Source organism: Scomber scombrus, chromosome 23 (genome assembly GCF_963691925.1).
Source record: "Scomber scombrus chromosome 23, fScoSco1.1, whole genome shotgun sequence".
In the NCBI taxonomy this organism is placed as follows: domain Eukaryota; kingdom Metazoa; phylum Chordata; class Actinopteri; order Scombriformes; family Scombridae; genus Scomber; species Scomber scombrus.
Window position 1 is genome coordinate 17,113,908 of NC_084992.1, and position 17,142 is coordinate 17,131,049.

Genomic DNA, 17,142 nt, shown 5'->3' on the forward strand with positions numbered 1-17,142 from the left:
CTCTGGAAACATAAATGTCTGGACAAATCTGCATTTTTATCCATCCAAAAGTTAAGATACTTCAACCTGGACCAATGTTCTGGACAAGACTGGCTAACAGGCAGATATTACCCTTGAGCAATGCATGCTTACTGCAAAAGTATGAATGAGTTTAATTATTTAATTTTCTTAATTCAAGAAAAGAAGTGAAAAAGCTCATTTAGGGAGCTACGGACATGTGTACTGTCTGTAAACATGTTAACAAGTGTTAAAAACCTCCAGCCTGAAATCAAAATTTAGTCCATTCCACTTTATTTCATACTTTTAACTAAACAAATGAAAGCTGATATGCAACCATGCTGCTTATAATTTATGGATGACAGAATACCAGTTAATTAAATATTTATTATTTTCATGATTTATCTGTATAAAATCCTAGTGATTACTCTTGCGTCAGATCTAAATATTGTTATTACCATGCTCACTGGTTGCATAGGGAAATCTAGACTGGCTTCATCTCAATCATCAAGTAATGTGGTGGGTGTACTGTAGCCAAACATCCTGAAATCCTCCTCATAGAGCGTGTACAGCTTCCTCCTGTCCTCTAGGGGCACTGTTCCAAACCAATCCGACATTGAATAAGGGGAAGTCATGTTTTCGTAAGAAGGCGGGAAATTGAATTCATCCTTCAGTTTCAGGTTCCCTAGCAGCAGTTCGGCATCGTCCTGAAGAGTCTCCTGATGGCCAACAAAATCATACCTGAAAAGAACAAACCAATTTCATGTTAAAGGTTCATTCCACCAATTTTACACATCAGTTTACTCACGAGTAATACTATTCAGCACAGTTTTACTGTCAAAGGCTTTTGGGGTCTTGAAGAAGCTTTCTGATGTCTTCTAAAATAACCTTAATGATGTAATTGGGGTGATCTCAGCTTTTGGCTCAGAGGCTACAAATCTTTTAATGATATATTGCATTAAAACTGGGGGTGTGGAGTATGAAAGACATAATTATTTGCTTGGCAGGAAGGGTCTAACAAAGATATGCTATCGAGATGCAGTACGAAAAGTGCAGGATCCACAATTCTTGGAGTTTGAGCTGAATAATCCACTTCTATTTAGATTTGATTGAAGACCTCAACCATGGTAAACAGTGCTGTCAATAAAACCCTCATATTTTAAGAAGTCCAAAGGCAACACAGAGGATGTTACCTTTATAGCTACAGCTCATTCGCAAAAAGGGTCTTACTGTATGAGGCAGGGGTGACACATGCGGTACATCTGCCTCCAGTGGGGTTCAAAGGGCTCCTGCTTCTCTGTCAAGGGGTCCAGGAGGTACTGAATAAAGTTGTAGAAAGAGGGGCGTATGTTTGATGCGAACGCTTCCTCCAAAGTCTGTGGTGGATCAGGACTATTGCCATACAGACGCAGAATGGTCCTGCCAAAGTTTTCATAGTAGTACTCATTGTACCGCAGGAACTTGTCTCGGTAGGCTGAGATAAGACGGACAAACGGGTCCCGGACAAACATGAACTTGCTGTAGTGCTTCAGCTTTACCTGTAGTCAACGAATGAGAATACATGAACTCTCTGTCACACTGAATCAGCTACTAATGTACATACTACACTTATTCAGTCTAATTACTCCAGAAACAAAGACAGGAACACTTTCTTTTTCTAATGTCACTGTATGAACTGACCTTTATCTCTGTTCTTGGGAAGCTGTTTAGTTGAGTGAGCTCATTGGCCATGTGGACCAAGTCACCAGATATGGACATGGGGTCAACATATGGCTCACCCTGTTTCAGGACAAACATAACCCTCTTCCAGTTGGTACAGGCCACCTGTAGATAAGATCAACATTAAGAGTCTACAGCCATGCTAGCAGCGATGTGACAGTGGTGCTTTGAGCTCAGTGCTATCATTAACATGCTCACATGCTGACAGAGACAATGCTAACATCCTGATGTTTAACTGGTATTGTGTTCACCATCTTAGTTTAGGTTGTTAGAATGCTATATTTTCTAATCAGCTCTTCTGCCAAGTTAAAGATCCCTTAAGGACGATGTATTTAGACATAAACATATTCTGCTTGGAACAATAATCGGTGTCTGATATGGTTTTTTTTCACTAAAAAGTCTGATTACCATGTTAAAATCTATATTTTACACTACAGATACCTATAAATTCAATCCACTGACTACATTTGCTGATTACCAAGTCTTTGACAGGTCTTGCCTTGAAAAAATAAGCTAATTTGAAATGCAATACAGAAAACAAAATGAGTAGTTATAGTATTATCATCACTTTGACCAAATATACAAAGAAAAAAAACATTTAAATTTAAACTTAAAGGTTGCTCTGTAGCAGAAAGAACCAAATATGATGAGTTCAAATTCAAATGCCATCAAGTACTGTAAGTGGAGTTTAGGCCTGAAATGCTCAGTGAAAGAATTGAGTTCCTAGGGATGAGAAAAGACTAAATTGAGCATGTTCTTGAATAGTTGTTGAGGACAGTGTGTCCACATTGTGTACTGTGAGTGTGTTTTATGTGTTCATCACCTTGGGAATGTAACAGTAGATGATGCCGTGATTGTCATCCACAATTAAGTTCTTCAGGTCTTCGTCACTTAAGTCATCTAAACTGTACTTCCCCTCAGAGAACGCTTCTTTGTCACCATTGCACATTTCTCTTAGCAGCTGCTGTCTCAGCTCCTGTTGCTGATGCATCCTCTCTGCTGTGATAAGAAGAACCAAAATAGATTATACCTGTGTTGTAACTGTTTAATATTATGAGTGCTAAATTTAGTCTGATTTAGGGTGGAGATGACAATTTCAGGTGAACGTCAAAGTCAAACATTTGCCTTTTTCAATGCCCCCGCCTGGCTAAAGACATGAATTATGTTAAATGAATGTAATCCATGATAATCCAAAAGCAATCAGGGGTGAGGTTACCACTCACTATTTACCTATTCGTTCCACTGGCAGTGAAGCATAAAGTACAAACAAAACTTACATCACATGAACCTCGTTCATTCTTAAATAGCAGCAGGATACATAGTGGGAAGAGTAACTTATTTGTCTTTATTTCCTTATCTCCCCCTTTTCTTTCTTTCTCTCTCTCTCTCTCTCTCTCTCTCTCTCTCTCTCTCTCTCTCTCTCTCTCTCTCTCTCTCTCTTCTTCACCCAATTCTAACCTTAACAAGTCTTAACCCTCAAATTGCCCTTTGAAGTTGTGAGGACCGGCCAAAATGTCCTCACAATGTTGTTGTTTTTTTACTGAAATTAATTCTTTCAAAGATAGAAAGACAGCTGCACACACATACACGTGGATAAAATATTGTACCTCGCTTTTGTTGTGACAAGTCCCATTGGTAATAGAACAAAATGATGAGGAACATGAATCCCAGAAATCCAGGGAGGAGTAGGTATCCTCTGTGTGTTGCCATTACAGCTGCAGTTTTACAATGTTACAGCCTTTACTGATAAACCAGAAACAATTGAAGGACAGTCAATGTTCAGACTTTTAAGAGCACTTCAATACTCTAGTAAAAGTGATTAAGCTAATATCCCTTATTTATTTTCTTAATGAATTACCCTATAAAAACATCACAAAAGACAGGTAGATAAACTGATGATTTTACATAATATATTACAATGTGAAAAAAACATGGTGTACAATTATTTAATAACACTGACATTAAGTGTGATTTTTTTTTAAATCCACATTTAAACTGAAGCTGAAGCTTCATTACTTTCAATGTTATTCAAATGAATGTTCTATTCATGCTCTAGAGTTCAGTACAAACATCACACATAATCATCAAATCACTCACCTTGCTGCAAAGTACAGAGGGAAAATCACTGATCACTGCTTCAGCCTACAGGAACATACTGTTGGAATCCTGAATACTGTTTGAGATCTTTATCTGCAAAAGTTTCATCCCTACTGCAGTATGATGACTTTGAGATCACAGTGAACTCCATTAAGCAGAGGACAAACAAATATGAGTGTAACAATAGAGGGGCACAGCTAATATTGAACCTGCTATATCCATATCCAGTGTTTGAAATTCATCCACACCTCTTTGCGTATTGAGTGCCAAATGCTCTGTCCAATAAAATGGGTGTGTCACTTATTAGGACCCAAGCAGGTGTGGCCAACAGTCTCTGGTGCTGAAAGTGGAAAGAAACTTTAGTTTTTGTAAAGATGATCATTATTCCCCCACACCACTGCATTTTTGAGGATCTTGGGATGCTTAAAAACTCACGAAAATTGGCACACATGTCAGAATTGGTGAAAATTGCAACGCCCTGTGCCCAAGTGTGGCCAGCAGACACCATAATGCCCGCAAATGCAGGATCAGGTTGGAGTAAAGTTGCTTTGATGTTCATGAAATTCAGTCCGAAGTCAGTCATTCCGGATTTTGTGCATCAATTTTCATTTTACTAACACATTTGAGACCTTAAGGATGCGCAAAAATTCACAAAACTTTATGCCCATGTTTGAACTAGTAAATATTTTGAATTGATATCTCATGCATGACTCCATAGGGCTCCTCTACTTTTACAGTTTTTAAGGTGCTAGAGGTGCTAGAAAATTCACGAAAGTTTGCACATGCATCAGAAGTGGCGAATGTCTAAATGTCTCTGCACCCTGCAGAAAAGCAAAAGTCAAACCTCCCACCTTTTAATATGAAGTAGATGTACGAAATTTGGTAGGCAGATGTAACATCACCAGAGCTCAAAAAAACATTTTGGTGTTCAACTATTTGGAGTCCAACCAAGTGAACCCCTTTGACAGGTGAACAACTAATCTGACTTCAAATTTGGAAGCTCAAAAGCTTAAATTGTGAAGCTTTTGAGTTTTCATGGAATGCCTTTGGCATGGTATGCTGGTCAATTTTGCCCAATTCTGCCCCAAATGTGTCCTGTTTGATAAGAGTCCAGGCCTGAACACATACTTGCCAATATTGAGTCATAGTCATAATGCCCTGACTATAGGAAGTCAGCCTTATGTGACAAACATCATGAGAGATGACATGGGATTTACATGGTGTGGTCTACACGATATACAGCAACATGACATATAATAAGTGGGTGTTTTCTAGCACCATGTAGTGGACACAGGAAGTGATTGTTATCTCTGAAAATGTGTATCCATGTCAGTTGCCTTCTGGAAAATATATTGCTGCATTAATATTTCACTTTTATAGTATTGCCTACAGGCAACAGGAAGTGAAGCCTAAATGAGGCGTAGGTCATCAAATGTATACGCAGTTTCTATTATGTCATCTCCAATGCCACATCCTGCACACAGTAAATATTTACCCATACAGTGTCCGATAATCCTGAATATTTAGAGCTGTGTCAACAGTTCTCAGGTATCCATCTCACAGTTGCTGCTCCCTTTGACCTGTGAGGTGTGAGGGCACATTCATCACTGCTTGTAGCTTTAACTTGTTTTTTTTCTTTGTTCATTTATTTGTGGTAAAAAAAAATAAAAAAAAACATTAAAAACGCAAAAACAATAGTGACAAAAATCAAAGACTTTATTTCTGGATATCATTTTGTTGATATTTGAATGTCTGAAGGCAGCGCTCTATATTTTTTTAAATTACACTGAAAGAGCACATAGTAATAGGTTGTTTTGCATTTTAAAAAACTGCTTACTTTTTGATTTTAAGTAAAGTCACATATACTGTATTAGATGACGATAACAGTATGACAGCATTTGTGTTGAGTTCTTGCTGGCAGAGTTTAAAACCTGCCTCTATATGCACCAAAAGACTCCTTAAATAGACATACAGACTTACAGAAAATGAATAATTACTCCACAGTTTCTTCCAAAAGCTGAAGATTCTTCCAAAATACATGAATGAAACACAGCAATTAATAAGGAATGTGACCTTCTTTGTTAAATGTTTCTCCTAAATACACCCTGACACTCATTGATATTAATATTGTTTACTGACAAAGCCACATTCTACATTTGCTCATTAGCACATTTGATGAAATATGGTCAGTGGATTTCAATGCAAAGAAACCTGATCACCACAGTTAACAGACTAATGCAGTATGTGGATCATTTTGTAAAATACCAAAACATTAATTAGTTCTTTGATTTTACTAGTTTTCATACTGGTGTCATAATGCTAGCTCATACATAAACACACTGATTCATTCAAACTATGAATTATATGTATGAATATACTGATTAAATACAAAGTGTTTCTGACATAAAACTGCCACCTTTGATATAATCTTTAGTTCATGTATTCCCTTTTAACTGATGGGAGTGATTACCATTGGGGCTGAGTTATTGCCCTCATGTTGATTACAGGGGTTGAGGTAAGGGTGTAACTTCCTCTTGGGAAACTGGCAACTAAAGGTGAAGATATGGGCCTTATTCGCGACATCGTAGAAACAAACCTCTCCCTCCTCATGGTCGACAAACACCCCGACCTTCTTGAGCTTCATGGGGAGTTTAAGCTCCACTTGGGGCTGGTTACAAGCTTTGAGTATCTTCCCGTCCCGCAGCATAAGAACAGCGAAGCCTTGGCTCAGACTGACATCAGATTGCTTCTTCCTTTCGACTGTTTCCAGGGCAACCCCGATGTCCCAACTAGCCTTGCCTTCAACTTGCACCTTTGGATGATAGTTAGGAAGATAATATTTTGAAATAAACACACACTGTAAAATCTGCATTAGTCAAGCAAAGCTACAATCTGCATTGGTATATTTTAGCTTCAAATAGTATCTGTATTTGGGCGCAAACCATACTCGGGGTCAACATATGGAATATTAACATCTAAGTAATTGGTTGGTAATTACTTGAAAGAATTAAGAAAGACATAAATCAAGTGTTTGATCATTTGCTATTCATGAGTCTTAATGAAACTACAAAGTCACTGACCTCAAAGTAGAAGGCACCAGAGGAATAGCCTTCTTTTCCCAGGACACCAAGAAGAGTGTCAAACCTTTCTGGGTTGTCTGGTAGTTTCTGAGGAGTTCGTCCTTGCCGCAATTGTTTCCCATCATTGGACACAATGAGGAGACTGTTTGCTGTATCGGAGTCCAGAACTACATCCACTGTCAGAGAGCACAAGAACAGCAGGAGTTTACATTTCTTGGTAAAAAAAAAAAGATAAAAAAAAAACAAAACAGCATTTGTGTATTAATAAGTAATATAAAATATAAGGTTCACCTGCATATTTTTGAACTCTCTTTATCTCTGTATGGGCATTCATGAACAAATAGATGAAAAAGATTAATGACAGTCAATAGGCATGAAAAACAAACACATGACTTGGTATACTTTGGATGATGGATTGCACATTTTAAGGTAAACTTGGATACTGCTGAACAAACATGTCAAATATCAACTACTGCTAATTTTATGTTTGTCAAAAAAGAGAAAAAACAACATTACTTGGCCTTACCTTTTGTAACCAATTCTTTCATTTTGACAGTCATTGCAATGTGAAGCTCCATTAGTGTCTTATTGACAGCAGATCGAACGGTCGCCACTGCTGAATCACTGTAGGCACTGACATCAGACCAGTCGTTGGTATCGGGTGGTTCACACAGAGAATTCAGACTCTGTAGTGACAATGTAGGACAAATACTTGAATCTGAAGCTGTGTGTGCAACAAAGTTTGCTCTGGAGGCAAGCCTTTGCATGATTTGATCATTATATTACTGAACATTTTTTAAGGGAACAGTTTTAACCAACAGCCACTTGTTTGTATGGAAGACCATAGCAATCAATAGGTGTAATATCTTTTTTATTTTATTAACACTGAAGGAATAACATATGAAAGTTCCAACATATGAAAAAGCGGAAGAAAAATGCCTCAGAATACCTGAAGAAGACGGAGATCATCCCCAATTTGAGAGAGCTGCTCCAGCTCACTTTTTCTCTCCTTCAGTTCACTGAGTTCGTCTTCAAGCTTTTCTTTGACAGACTCGTTACGATTTTCAACTTTTCTCTGTAGCAAGGCGAGGGCAGTCACAAGTGTCGCCTCATTCATCTTTACCACTTGTACCATGTGAGCAAAGATCTTAAGGGTGTCTGTAATGTCTTCCCTGGTGTTCTCCTGTGATAGAATTGTTTTTCAGAAGTCACAGATTTAACTTAACTCAAGTCCTAAAGTATATTTCATGTTAGTCCTACTTTACTCCTCTAACAAAGCTACTAGTTACTGCAAAAATTAAGATTTTACACACAAAATGTTGCTTTGCAGGAAGTGGACACTTTTCAGAAGGTAAAACCAAAACAATGAGCTGACAGATGCAAAAATCCAAAAAAATACTAAACGTAATTCCCCTTGAGTTTCGTATTACACACATGTATTTATTTTAAAATGTTCCCAAAAATACTTGTTTAATTTTCCAATGCAGCTCTATTCTTGCAGTGGAATTTTTCACAATGTATCAATATGTAATATTTCCTCTACCTCTAAAAAGTAGGGTGGCTTTGCAAGTATGGAAATCAGTTAAATCCATCATTTTGATCTGAACTCTGCCTCTGACACATAGGTTACCTAGTCAGATTTTAAGAATCCATCCATCCATCCATCCATCCATCCATCCATCCATCCATCCATCCATCCATCCATCCATCCTTCCATCCTTCCATCCTTCCATCCATCCATCCTTCCATCCATCCATCCTTCCATCCATCCATCCATCCTTCCATCCTTCCATCCATCCATCCATATTAGCTTACCTCATTGAATGTCCCTGATTTGTCAACCTTATCTACCAGCTTCTTCCTGTAGTTGATTTCCTGCTGCACCTCTGCCAATTCTTTGTCTACCTGGGCCTGAGCAGAAAAAAACATAGTCAATAATTCAAACTTCAAATGAAGCTATGTCAACACATTATTAATAGTGCGATCCGCTATATTTATTCTGTTAGTCTTACTTTCTTCTTATTCAGGCGCTTCTTCAAAGGGACACACTTGTGGTCTTGGTGGGTTGATTTGATGCATGACAAACACACACAGGTCAGGTCCTGATAGCAGACCAGTTCCAAAGGAGCTCTGTGCTTCTTGCAGACCCTGTTGGTGAAATTAATTTATGCACATTCATATGGAATTTCATCTATTTTTGGAGGGCTTAATTCACATTAGTTTATAGTTTAGCTTTCTTGACTAAAGCCTGTAAAAGGTAGATGTAGGTACAATAGCTGTTTACTGCTGATGTTCAATAAACCTTCGACATCCTGTCTTGGATTGTAATATTTGTGTGAAACTGAAGACCAATTGAAGCACAATTATCTTTCCTATCATTTAAGGATCTGAAGCACCAAAACCAAAGGGCATTTTTGGTCTGGCCATCCAGTAATGTGGTGGGCATCGTCTACCCACCACTTTGGATGGATTACCGTGGACTTCTGTCCAGCCATCCATGGTTCCCAGAGGATGAATCTACTGACCGATGATGCATACATACATACAAGTGCCACATTGAGGTTGACAAGTTTGTGGGTTTGAGTGAAAGATATCACAACCATTGGATGGATTGTCAAGACAAAGCATTCAGTTTCAGATTGCTTTGCACAAACAAACCATTGTTATGTAATTCATGCAACAATAGAATGACATAAATAACTACTGTGCAAAAGTGCATATCCAGGCCTCACCTCTCCTTCAGCTTGCCAACAGGATCCAGCAGCTCATGAGTCTTCAGCTCAGCACCTTCTTGGTGAGGTTTCAGGTGCTCGGAACAAAAAGAGTCCTCACAGTGCAGACAGGACTTGACTGCCACCACCTTCTCTCCAGTACACACATCACAAAAAATGTCCTGAGTTTTGTTCTCTTTCTCTGGAACATTCTGAACATCTGTCTGTTTGTGCTCAATGAGATCTCTGATCAGGACATTAACGCTCAACTGCGGCTTTTTCTTGAATTCTTGTTGACAAAGTGGACACAGGATAATGTCTGCTGAATCCCAGTGGGTGTTTATGCAGAGTTTGCAAAAGTTGTGTCCACAAGGGGTGGAGACAGGGTCACTGAAGTCGTCAAGACAAATAGAACATCTGAAAAAAGACTGGTAAGAAGTGGTGGTGGCCATTGTGTGTGTATGTTGCCTGTTCAAAAAAGACAAGATCAAATTTGTGATAGATGCATTTCAAGATTTCCAATGTTAAGAAATACAAGACACTAAGATGACTGGTTTCACAGGCATGATTATTAGAAAAGGAAGAAAGTACCTCCCCATGAAAAGATTACTTTAAATATAATTTAATTACAGCCACCACTACCACAGTTACTAGTGATATGGCCTTGATATGAAACCAGCCTGAGAGAGCTGGCTTGTTGGTTTGTTTACACTGATGATAGCAATACTGATACCAATAACAATAAACCGGTACAGCTAGAGAAACATGAACGCTAATAGTAAAATAAAACTAACACCAACATGAATGCTATACTTTAATATATTAATACAAATACACTGCTAGTGCCACAATCGCTGCCACTAACGGTAATAATGATGAAGTATCACACAGTAACCAACAATGCTATTACCATATGTAAATATTACTGCAAACAATACTATATATATATTCTTAAATATAATACTATAATTGAAGGAAAAAGGCATTAACTGTACATATGTGTGTGTTGCCAATTATTTCATGATCCAATTATTAGTTGATTGCTCACCTTGCCTCTCTGTGTTCCTCTGTGAGTCCGTCCACACCTGGCCTTTATTTATACCTGGAGAAGAATGTCAACTGACTGCCTGCATCTTTCTGCCACAACAGGCGTGGCACAGGAATTTCCAGTAAGAACATTTTGAAACTGAAAGAATCCGTGACAATACCTCATGATGCTTACCTCATGACGTTTACATGTACCGGTAATGGTAATGTAGGTATTTCCCATAAAGTGCTTACAGCCAGTCATGCAACATTAAGGTCTTGTTTATTCTTGTCAGCTATTTTTCATGTATGATGGACACTTTTTAGTTCCCTTTAAACTTCTGACCATAAATTTTAATGCTAAAACACTTCCACTTTATACTTGCTGATAAGGTGGCACAAATACCATGAAGGAAATGAAACAACAGGAGTGCCAAAGAAGTCAGTTCTGCTGTTGACTGGCTGACCTGTGGTTTAAATTATGTTCAACAACTTTGTTAAGTTTATCTTGGTGGTGTTTAGCTTGTGTTGCATTTGTATGTCAGGAACATCTATCTTTATTTTGGCTCAAGTCCAGGTAGACAAACTGAGCAGAGCAGAACAGATAGAGCAAACTTATTAAAGGATCTGAAAACATAGAACTGAAAATGAGGACTTGAATAAATACAAACTGAACTAATGAAACAACAATAAAGGACAAGTGAGAGCCACAAGGTCAGGCTGGGAGCTGATTGACCGATAGAAGCAAGCAGGGCAGGGCTAACGAGCATGCTGGGGCAAACCAGAAAAAACACAGAAGGCGGTAGCTGCTCTCAGCTGAGGACAATCCTTTCATCAATAAGCCAAAGAGAAGTCCACAACATGCATAATACCCTTTATACTGTATATAGCCACAATAAAGTTTTATTCTATTCTATTAAGCATACATTGCCAACCTAGAAATGTTTAACATAACTAGAAGTATAATTTGTTGTTGATAAACAAGAACCAATAAATGTATAAAGCATAGTGGTCTGCATATTAAGGCTGTCTGTAACATAAATTAGACTGAAAGACACCTGTTACTCTGAGTCTGCACTTAATTACTATGAGAGTGAATGTAGCAAGCAACAGTATATCAAGTGGTCCTTAAATATAATCTATGATGTCTCGTATCTGTCCTTCTTCCAATCAGTCAAGTCTTACACAGGCCAAAAAAGTCTGAGGGCATCTGGTGGACTGGTGGAGAGACACAGAGCCAGTCTGGGACAGAACCATAATATTGTAATATACAGCAGTGTAAAATATATTAAATAAAATGTACATTTTGCATTACACAGTAATACAGTAATGTTGCGTGACTGTGGTCTGTGTTGTGTAACAACATCAAATGACGCTGGTATTTCCCGTAAACTGAAACCAATGTCTACTAAGTGAAAGTAAAATTGAACATGCAGCTTTGAGATGATAAGGAATGGAGGCAGGGACATACCATCTGCCTTAGGGGTGGGTACATCAAGACAATTTAAAGCCTTGTCTGTGGTGTGTCATGTCATTCAAAGCTCTTCCTCCCTTCAACTTACAGGTAACATCAGAAACGTTGTACTTTGTACTTTGTACTGTACTGACAAAAAGTCTGTTATTTTCCCAGCTAACACATGATTTTATCTCCAAACAGTGATGGCAGCAGGAGCCTTGTTAAGAAGCAGAGGAGCGGCTGGTGTCCGAACCACCAAAGGCCTGTACTTCATCTTCACTCTGCTGTGTCTGGTTTGCCTGGCAAGTTCTCTGACAATAACAGAAAGACTGGTAAATTACTTGTTTCTTACCCGTGCTTCACTGTGTAAAACTACTTCACATTTTATTTGCAGTTAAGATGCAGGTAATACTGTACATTTCTTTGCTCAGGTGCTTCAGTGTGTTACAGCTGATTTTAGATTTTCACATGACCGAAATGCAACTGTAAATGTTGATCTTCTCAGGAAAAAGCCAAGAAAATGCTGAAGAATCTAGAGCAAAAAACAGCGAAAGCAAAGGTGAGACAGTTTTGCTTATTTGCTCCATAAGAACAATACGGAAACATATGTACAGTAACATACAACAAACAAACATAACACAAAATGGTACAAAACAAACACCAAACTGACAAAGTACAACTCAATTACAAATGCTACATGAGGAGCTCATAACAAATTCAGGATACATTCTTTTAATTGTATCTCAGTGTAATGTTTGCAGAGCCAGAAAGTGTGAACAACAGAAGTGCTCTGTTGAATTTGCACAATGTGGACATGTGTTTCCCTTTGTGTAGCCATGCAGTATATTTTGTGGATGGACCTTATACTGTATTAACTGAATTGTGGCATTGCAGGTTATGGAAAATGTGTTGCTAATTAATTTTAGAATCTAAATAGTTTCAGCGGTGCAAGAAAATACTTTTTTGTTGATGAATGGATTGTCTTGTAATTAGATTTTTTCAGGAGTTGTTTGTTAGACATCAAGCTGTGCTGTTTTTTTTTTTTTTAATTCATTGGTCCATTTCAACGTGTATGTAATGTATTTGCTAGAAATGTATTTGTCCACCATTAGTTATTTTATTTTCTTACATCAGGCAGAATACGAGTCAAATCATGGCTTCCATTCAGAAATGATGGATGAATACATGCAGTTCATGGATCCTTTGATTGCAATAACTGAGCAAACAGCGCCTTACTTGCCACTGCTGGAATTGATGGACAAGTTGAAGATCGTCATGAAGAAATCCAAAGTTTACATAGATAAAAGCGGTGAGGAAATGGCTGCACACTTCAGGAGCCGTGAACAAAAAGTGAGGGAATATAAGCAGCTGATAAAATACCTTGAGGAGAAGCACAATGAGTTGTAACCAGCTTCCAAGTCTGTTAATATTTGCTATTGTATCTGTTGTATCTTCAAAACTCTTCTTTCATATTGACGTTTCTATGAACTGGCCTTGAAATCATGAATCACTCTCAATTACTTGTCAGGGTGCAAAATTAAACTGACTATTGTAACAGGACTTTGCACAGGACATGAAAAATGTTTGTTACACCTTTTGGAGGTCTTAATGTTAAATAAATCTACAACTGACACTTGACTCACATGCTGTTACTTTGATGACTTGATCATATTAAATTGTATATTATTATGTCCTATTGTTTTAACCTGGGTGATTGGTGACCGCGGACATGCTGTAACCGAGCTGCACAGCTATTTTTTGGAATAAGAAATAAAGTGCTTTTTTTTCCTCTTTTATTTATTAATTTTTTTAAACACAAACCTCCCATGAGTTACTACAGTCCTCATTAAACCCTGGACAGAAGACAAAAGGGTAAAGTCATCTAACTCCATCCTCTACACCAGTGGCGGATTTAGATACGGCGATAGGCATCTTGCACACAAACACACACACACACACACACGCACGCACACACACACACACACACACACACACACACACACACACACACACACACACACACACACACACACACACACACACACACACACACACGCACGCACACACACACACGCACACACACACACGCACGCACACACACACACACCCACACAGCATATTAATGAAGATGTGCTGAAAATATACAGTAAAATGACAAAATAGAAGAGGGAATCAAATTTTTTAATTCACAGAAGCACAGCAACCTTCAGCACATCAAACATAACCAGGCACAGGTCAAATAATAGGTATAGATTAGGGAATGGGAAGGGATTCAAAACACTCTGAATCATCCTCACTGTTGTGGTTGTAGACAAGATGAAGGAGACAACTAATGTATTAACCCTGCTGAAGCAGAGTGATATTAATGCTTGAACAACTGTACAGAACCAACCTCTTTTTGTAGCTTAGATGCATGTATTTGTTAGGATAATAAACTGTTTCAACAAAGCTATCTTTTCAGAGTCTGGCATATTATGGTTATCTGCCTTTGTGTCACAGATTCTCCAGATGTTTTCTGCAGATGTCACTTACTGAGGCAGTTGCTGAAACTAAAAGTGATTGACAACTGACACCTGGAGGAGAAATGACACCATTGCAGCTTGTCTAATAATCTGTCCTGCAACTGTTTGTGTTTCTAGTGTGACAATGTACCAGTACCAATGCTTGCCTTGTCCTGTTTGCATAATGTAAGTGACTCACACATTAACACAAACAAGCACACACAAGAGCCTCTTTGTATCTTTGTTTCTCTTTATCTATGTAGGAATGGACAGGTGGTGTACGAGACTGTAGGTGGCAGTGTCACTTCGTCTGACTTGGCTCCTCCTCCACTGAACACCTTAATGTCAAAGTAACTGAGCTCTGACTAGTTTTGGTCAAAATGTACTTTTCTTATTTATGAGTTGGCTCATGATGTGTGGCCATAAATAAATCAGACTCTTAACTGGATCACAATCACCTGTTTTTTGATTGCAGGTGTTTGTGACAGCATGAATATTATTATAACCAGTGTCTCTTAATTAATTTTAATGTACAACACAACACAGACAAGGATATATGATAGTGCTGACATTGCTGTTTCTGTTTTTTTCTTGCTGTATTCATGTAGAAAAAGAAAGTGTGAAAACCAGCAGGAAGATGCCAAAATGCCAAATGCTGTACATGAAGGAGCAGAGGCCAAAAGTTGTGGCTGAGCTGAGCCTTGTGGTGCTTAAGTCTAAAAGAATTGAAACTGTGCTCTATCCTCTGTTCATTGTTAAAAGAATGTTGTTGGTTACCTTGAGGTAATACACACATCATGTGTGTGTATTAATGTGTATTTATTAACAATAAACAAGAAAATGCTTTATATAGCTGGCATGGCTTCACTTCCCCATAGGTACAGCTCACCTGTGCTGTTTGGTAATGAACATGCAAATTTGTGTTTGACTGCACTACTTTGTATCTCTACTCCCTGAAGTTGCTTTTCGATTTTCACTTAGCAGAAAGTAGATGAGCCAAACTGTATCATGTTGCTATCTGTCATAGTATTACAGTTCAATACTGTATTTGAAGTATCTGAAGTCTGTGCTTTATATATATTTTGATGACAAAGAAAGACAGCAAATGACAAAAGGAGTTCCCACTAATTGAATTTATTTGGGTTGCACACAGTCTTGAATTCAAATCAGACATTTTTACCAATATTCTGTAGTATAGCTAAATAAAAACCAAGTAATATATGTAAGAATGCAAATTGGACAGTATAGTTATTGCAAGAAAACCATCAAAATCAACAAGATGAAACAAAATCATAATTCATTGTAGTTATGTGCCTTTTTCTGGCCTTTTCCCACATTGTAAACACATCATGTGTTATGAATGTATTCATTAACAGTTTGTATCACTCCAGACAGTTTTACACTGAAACATTCAAATAAACATGCACGTTTCTAAGAAATAGAAACTTGAACATTACAGTAGACACAGTATCAGAGATACAGGCACAAACTGACTGGAAACTGTTACAATTCAGCTTGTTTCTCCTCAAGGAATTTAATCAATTTCATCGTGTTTCTGAATTTCTCGTCACTTTTGTCTATTTTTGCACCTAACTCCTCATTCTCCCTTCCAAGGTAAGTCTTGAGTTTCTCCATGAAGTCCTTGGCATTCTGCAGTAGTCCATCCATTGATGGAAAGTCATCAGGTAAGTCACTTTTCTTCACCCAGGCTTCTAGTTGCTCCATGATTTTCAGATAGTCATCAAAGTGCCTTAAATGGGTGCCTATTGATTCATAGTTTGCCTAAAGTGGTAAAAATAAAACCATTTCATAATATGGCAGAGTTTATAATAACATTAAGTTGTTTCCACTACATTTTATAATTAAGTGATATCTCACAGCTAAGGGCCGTTGTTTGGCCCAATGCATGGTTATACAGTAAGTCAGTTATGAAGTGGTTACAATCCTCTCAACTTGTCAGAGTACTAGTTCTATGATTAAAATAAAATTTTTGTCAGCAACATGGAGACTGACTGACTCACCTTTACGCTGACTTGTTCTTGTTGTATTTGCTTCATTTGAAGAATGAGCTTTTCCTGCAAACCCAGAGTGAGAATCAACATGCTGTTACATTAACATGACAGCAGCTCAAATAGAACCCATTAAAACAACTGCAGATAAAAAAAAATCTTACAATTAATATCTCATTGTTTTCTATAGCAAGCAACAATTTATTTACCAGTTCATCATCGGACTTCACGGAACTTGCAAGGCAAACCAGACACAGCAGAGTGAAGGTGAAGTACAGGCCTTTGGTGGTTTGGACGCCTGCTGCTGCCATCGCTGTACTTGATTAAACTGTGTATGAGCTTGAAATGATAACACAATGAGTATTAGTGAAGAATTGAACAGAACATGCTCAAACTGCACCTGAACTTCATAATCTGTAATATTAAAATCTGTCTGTGATATAAACAATCTTAATGTACAATGTTTCTGATCTTACCTGTGAGGTGAATGGATGATGAGCTACAGTATAGCTGAGGAGGGATGAATGACAAGGTGACAACGCACAA

At 38.0% G+C, this 17,142-nt stretch overlaps 2 protein-coding genes across 2 annotated transcripts; both read right to left on the reverse strand.

Moving 5' to 3' along the window:
* Positions 1–497: 497 nt before the first annotated feature.
* On the reverse strand, positions 498–3,426 carry LOC134005559 (carbohydrate sulfotransferase 12-like). Its single transcript, XM_062444482.1, has 5 exons — positions 3,324–3,426; positions 2,540–2,715; positions 1,678–1,821; positions 1,228–1,535; positions 498–738 (listed from the first exon to the last, which is right to left on the reverse strand). Exons 1-5 carry the CDS (start codon positions 3,424–3,426, stop codon positions 498–500), a joined length of 972 nt encoding a protein of 323 aa, XP_062300466.1.
* A 2,836-nt stretch (positions 3,427–6,262) lies between these two features.
* LOC134005560 (E3 ubiquitin-protein ligase TRIM21-like) lies at positions 6,263–16,907 on the reverse strand. Its single transcript, XM_062444483.1, has 10 exons — positions 16,806–16,907; positions 16,609–16,662; positions 16,177–16,369; positions 9,626–9,893; positions 8,906–9,041; positions 8,709–8,804; positions 7,843–8,076; positions 7,420–7,579; positions 6,894–7,069; positions 6,263–6,625 (listed from the first exon to the last, which is right to left on the reverse strand). The coding sequence occupies exons 1-10, from the start codon at positions 16,905–16,907 to the stop codon at positions 6,263–6,265; spliced, it is 1,782 nt and encodes a 593-aa protein (XP_062300467.1).
* Positions 16,908–17,142: the final 235 nt, after the last annotated feature.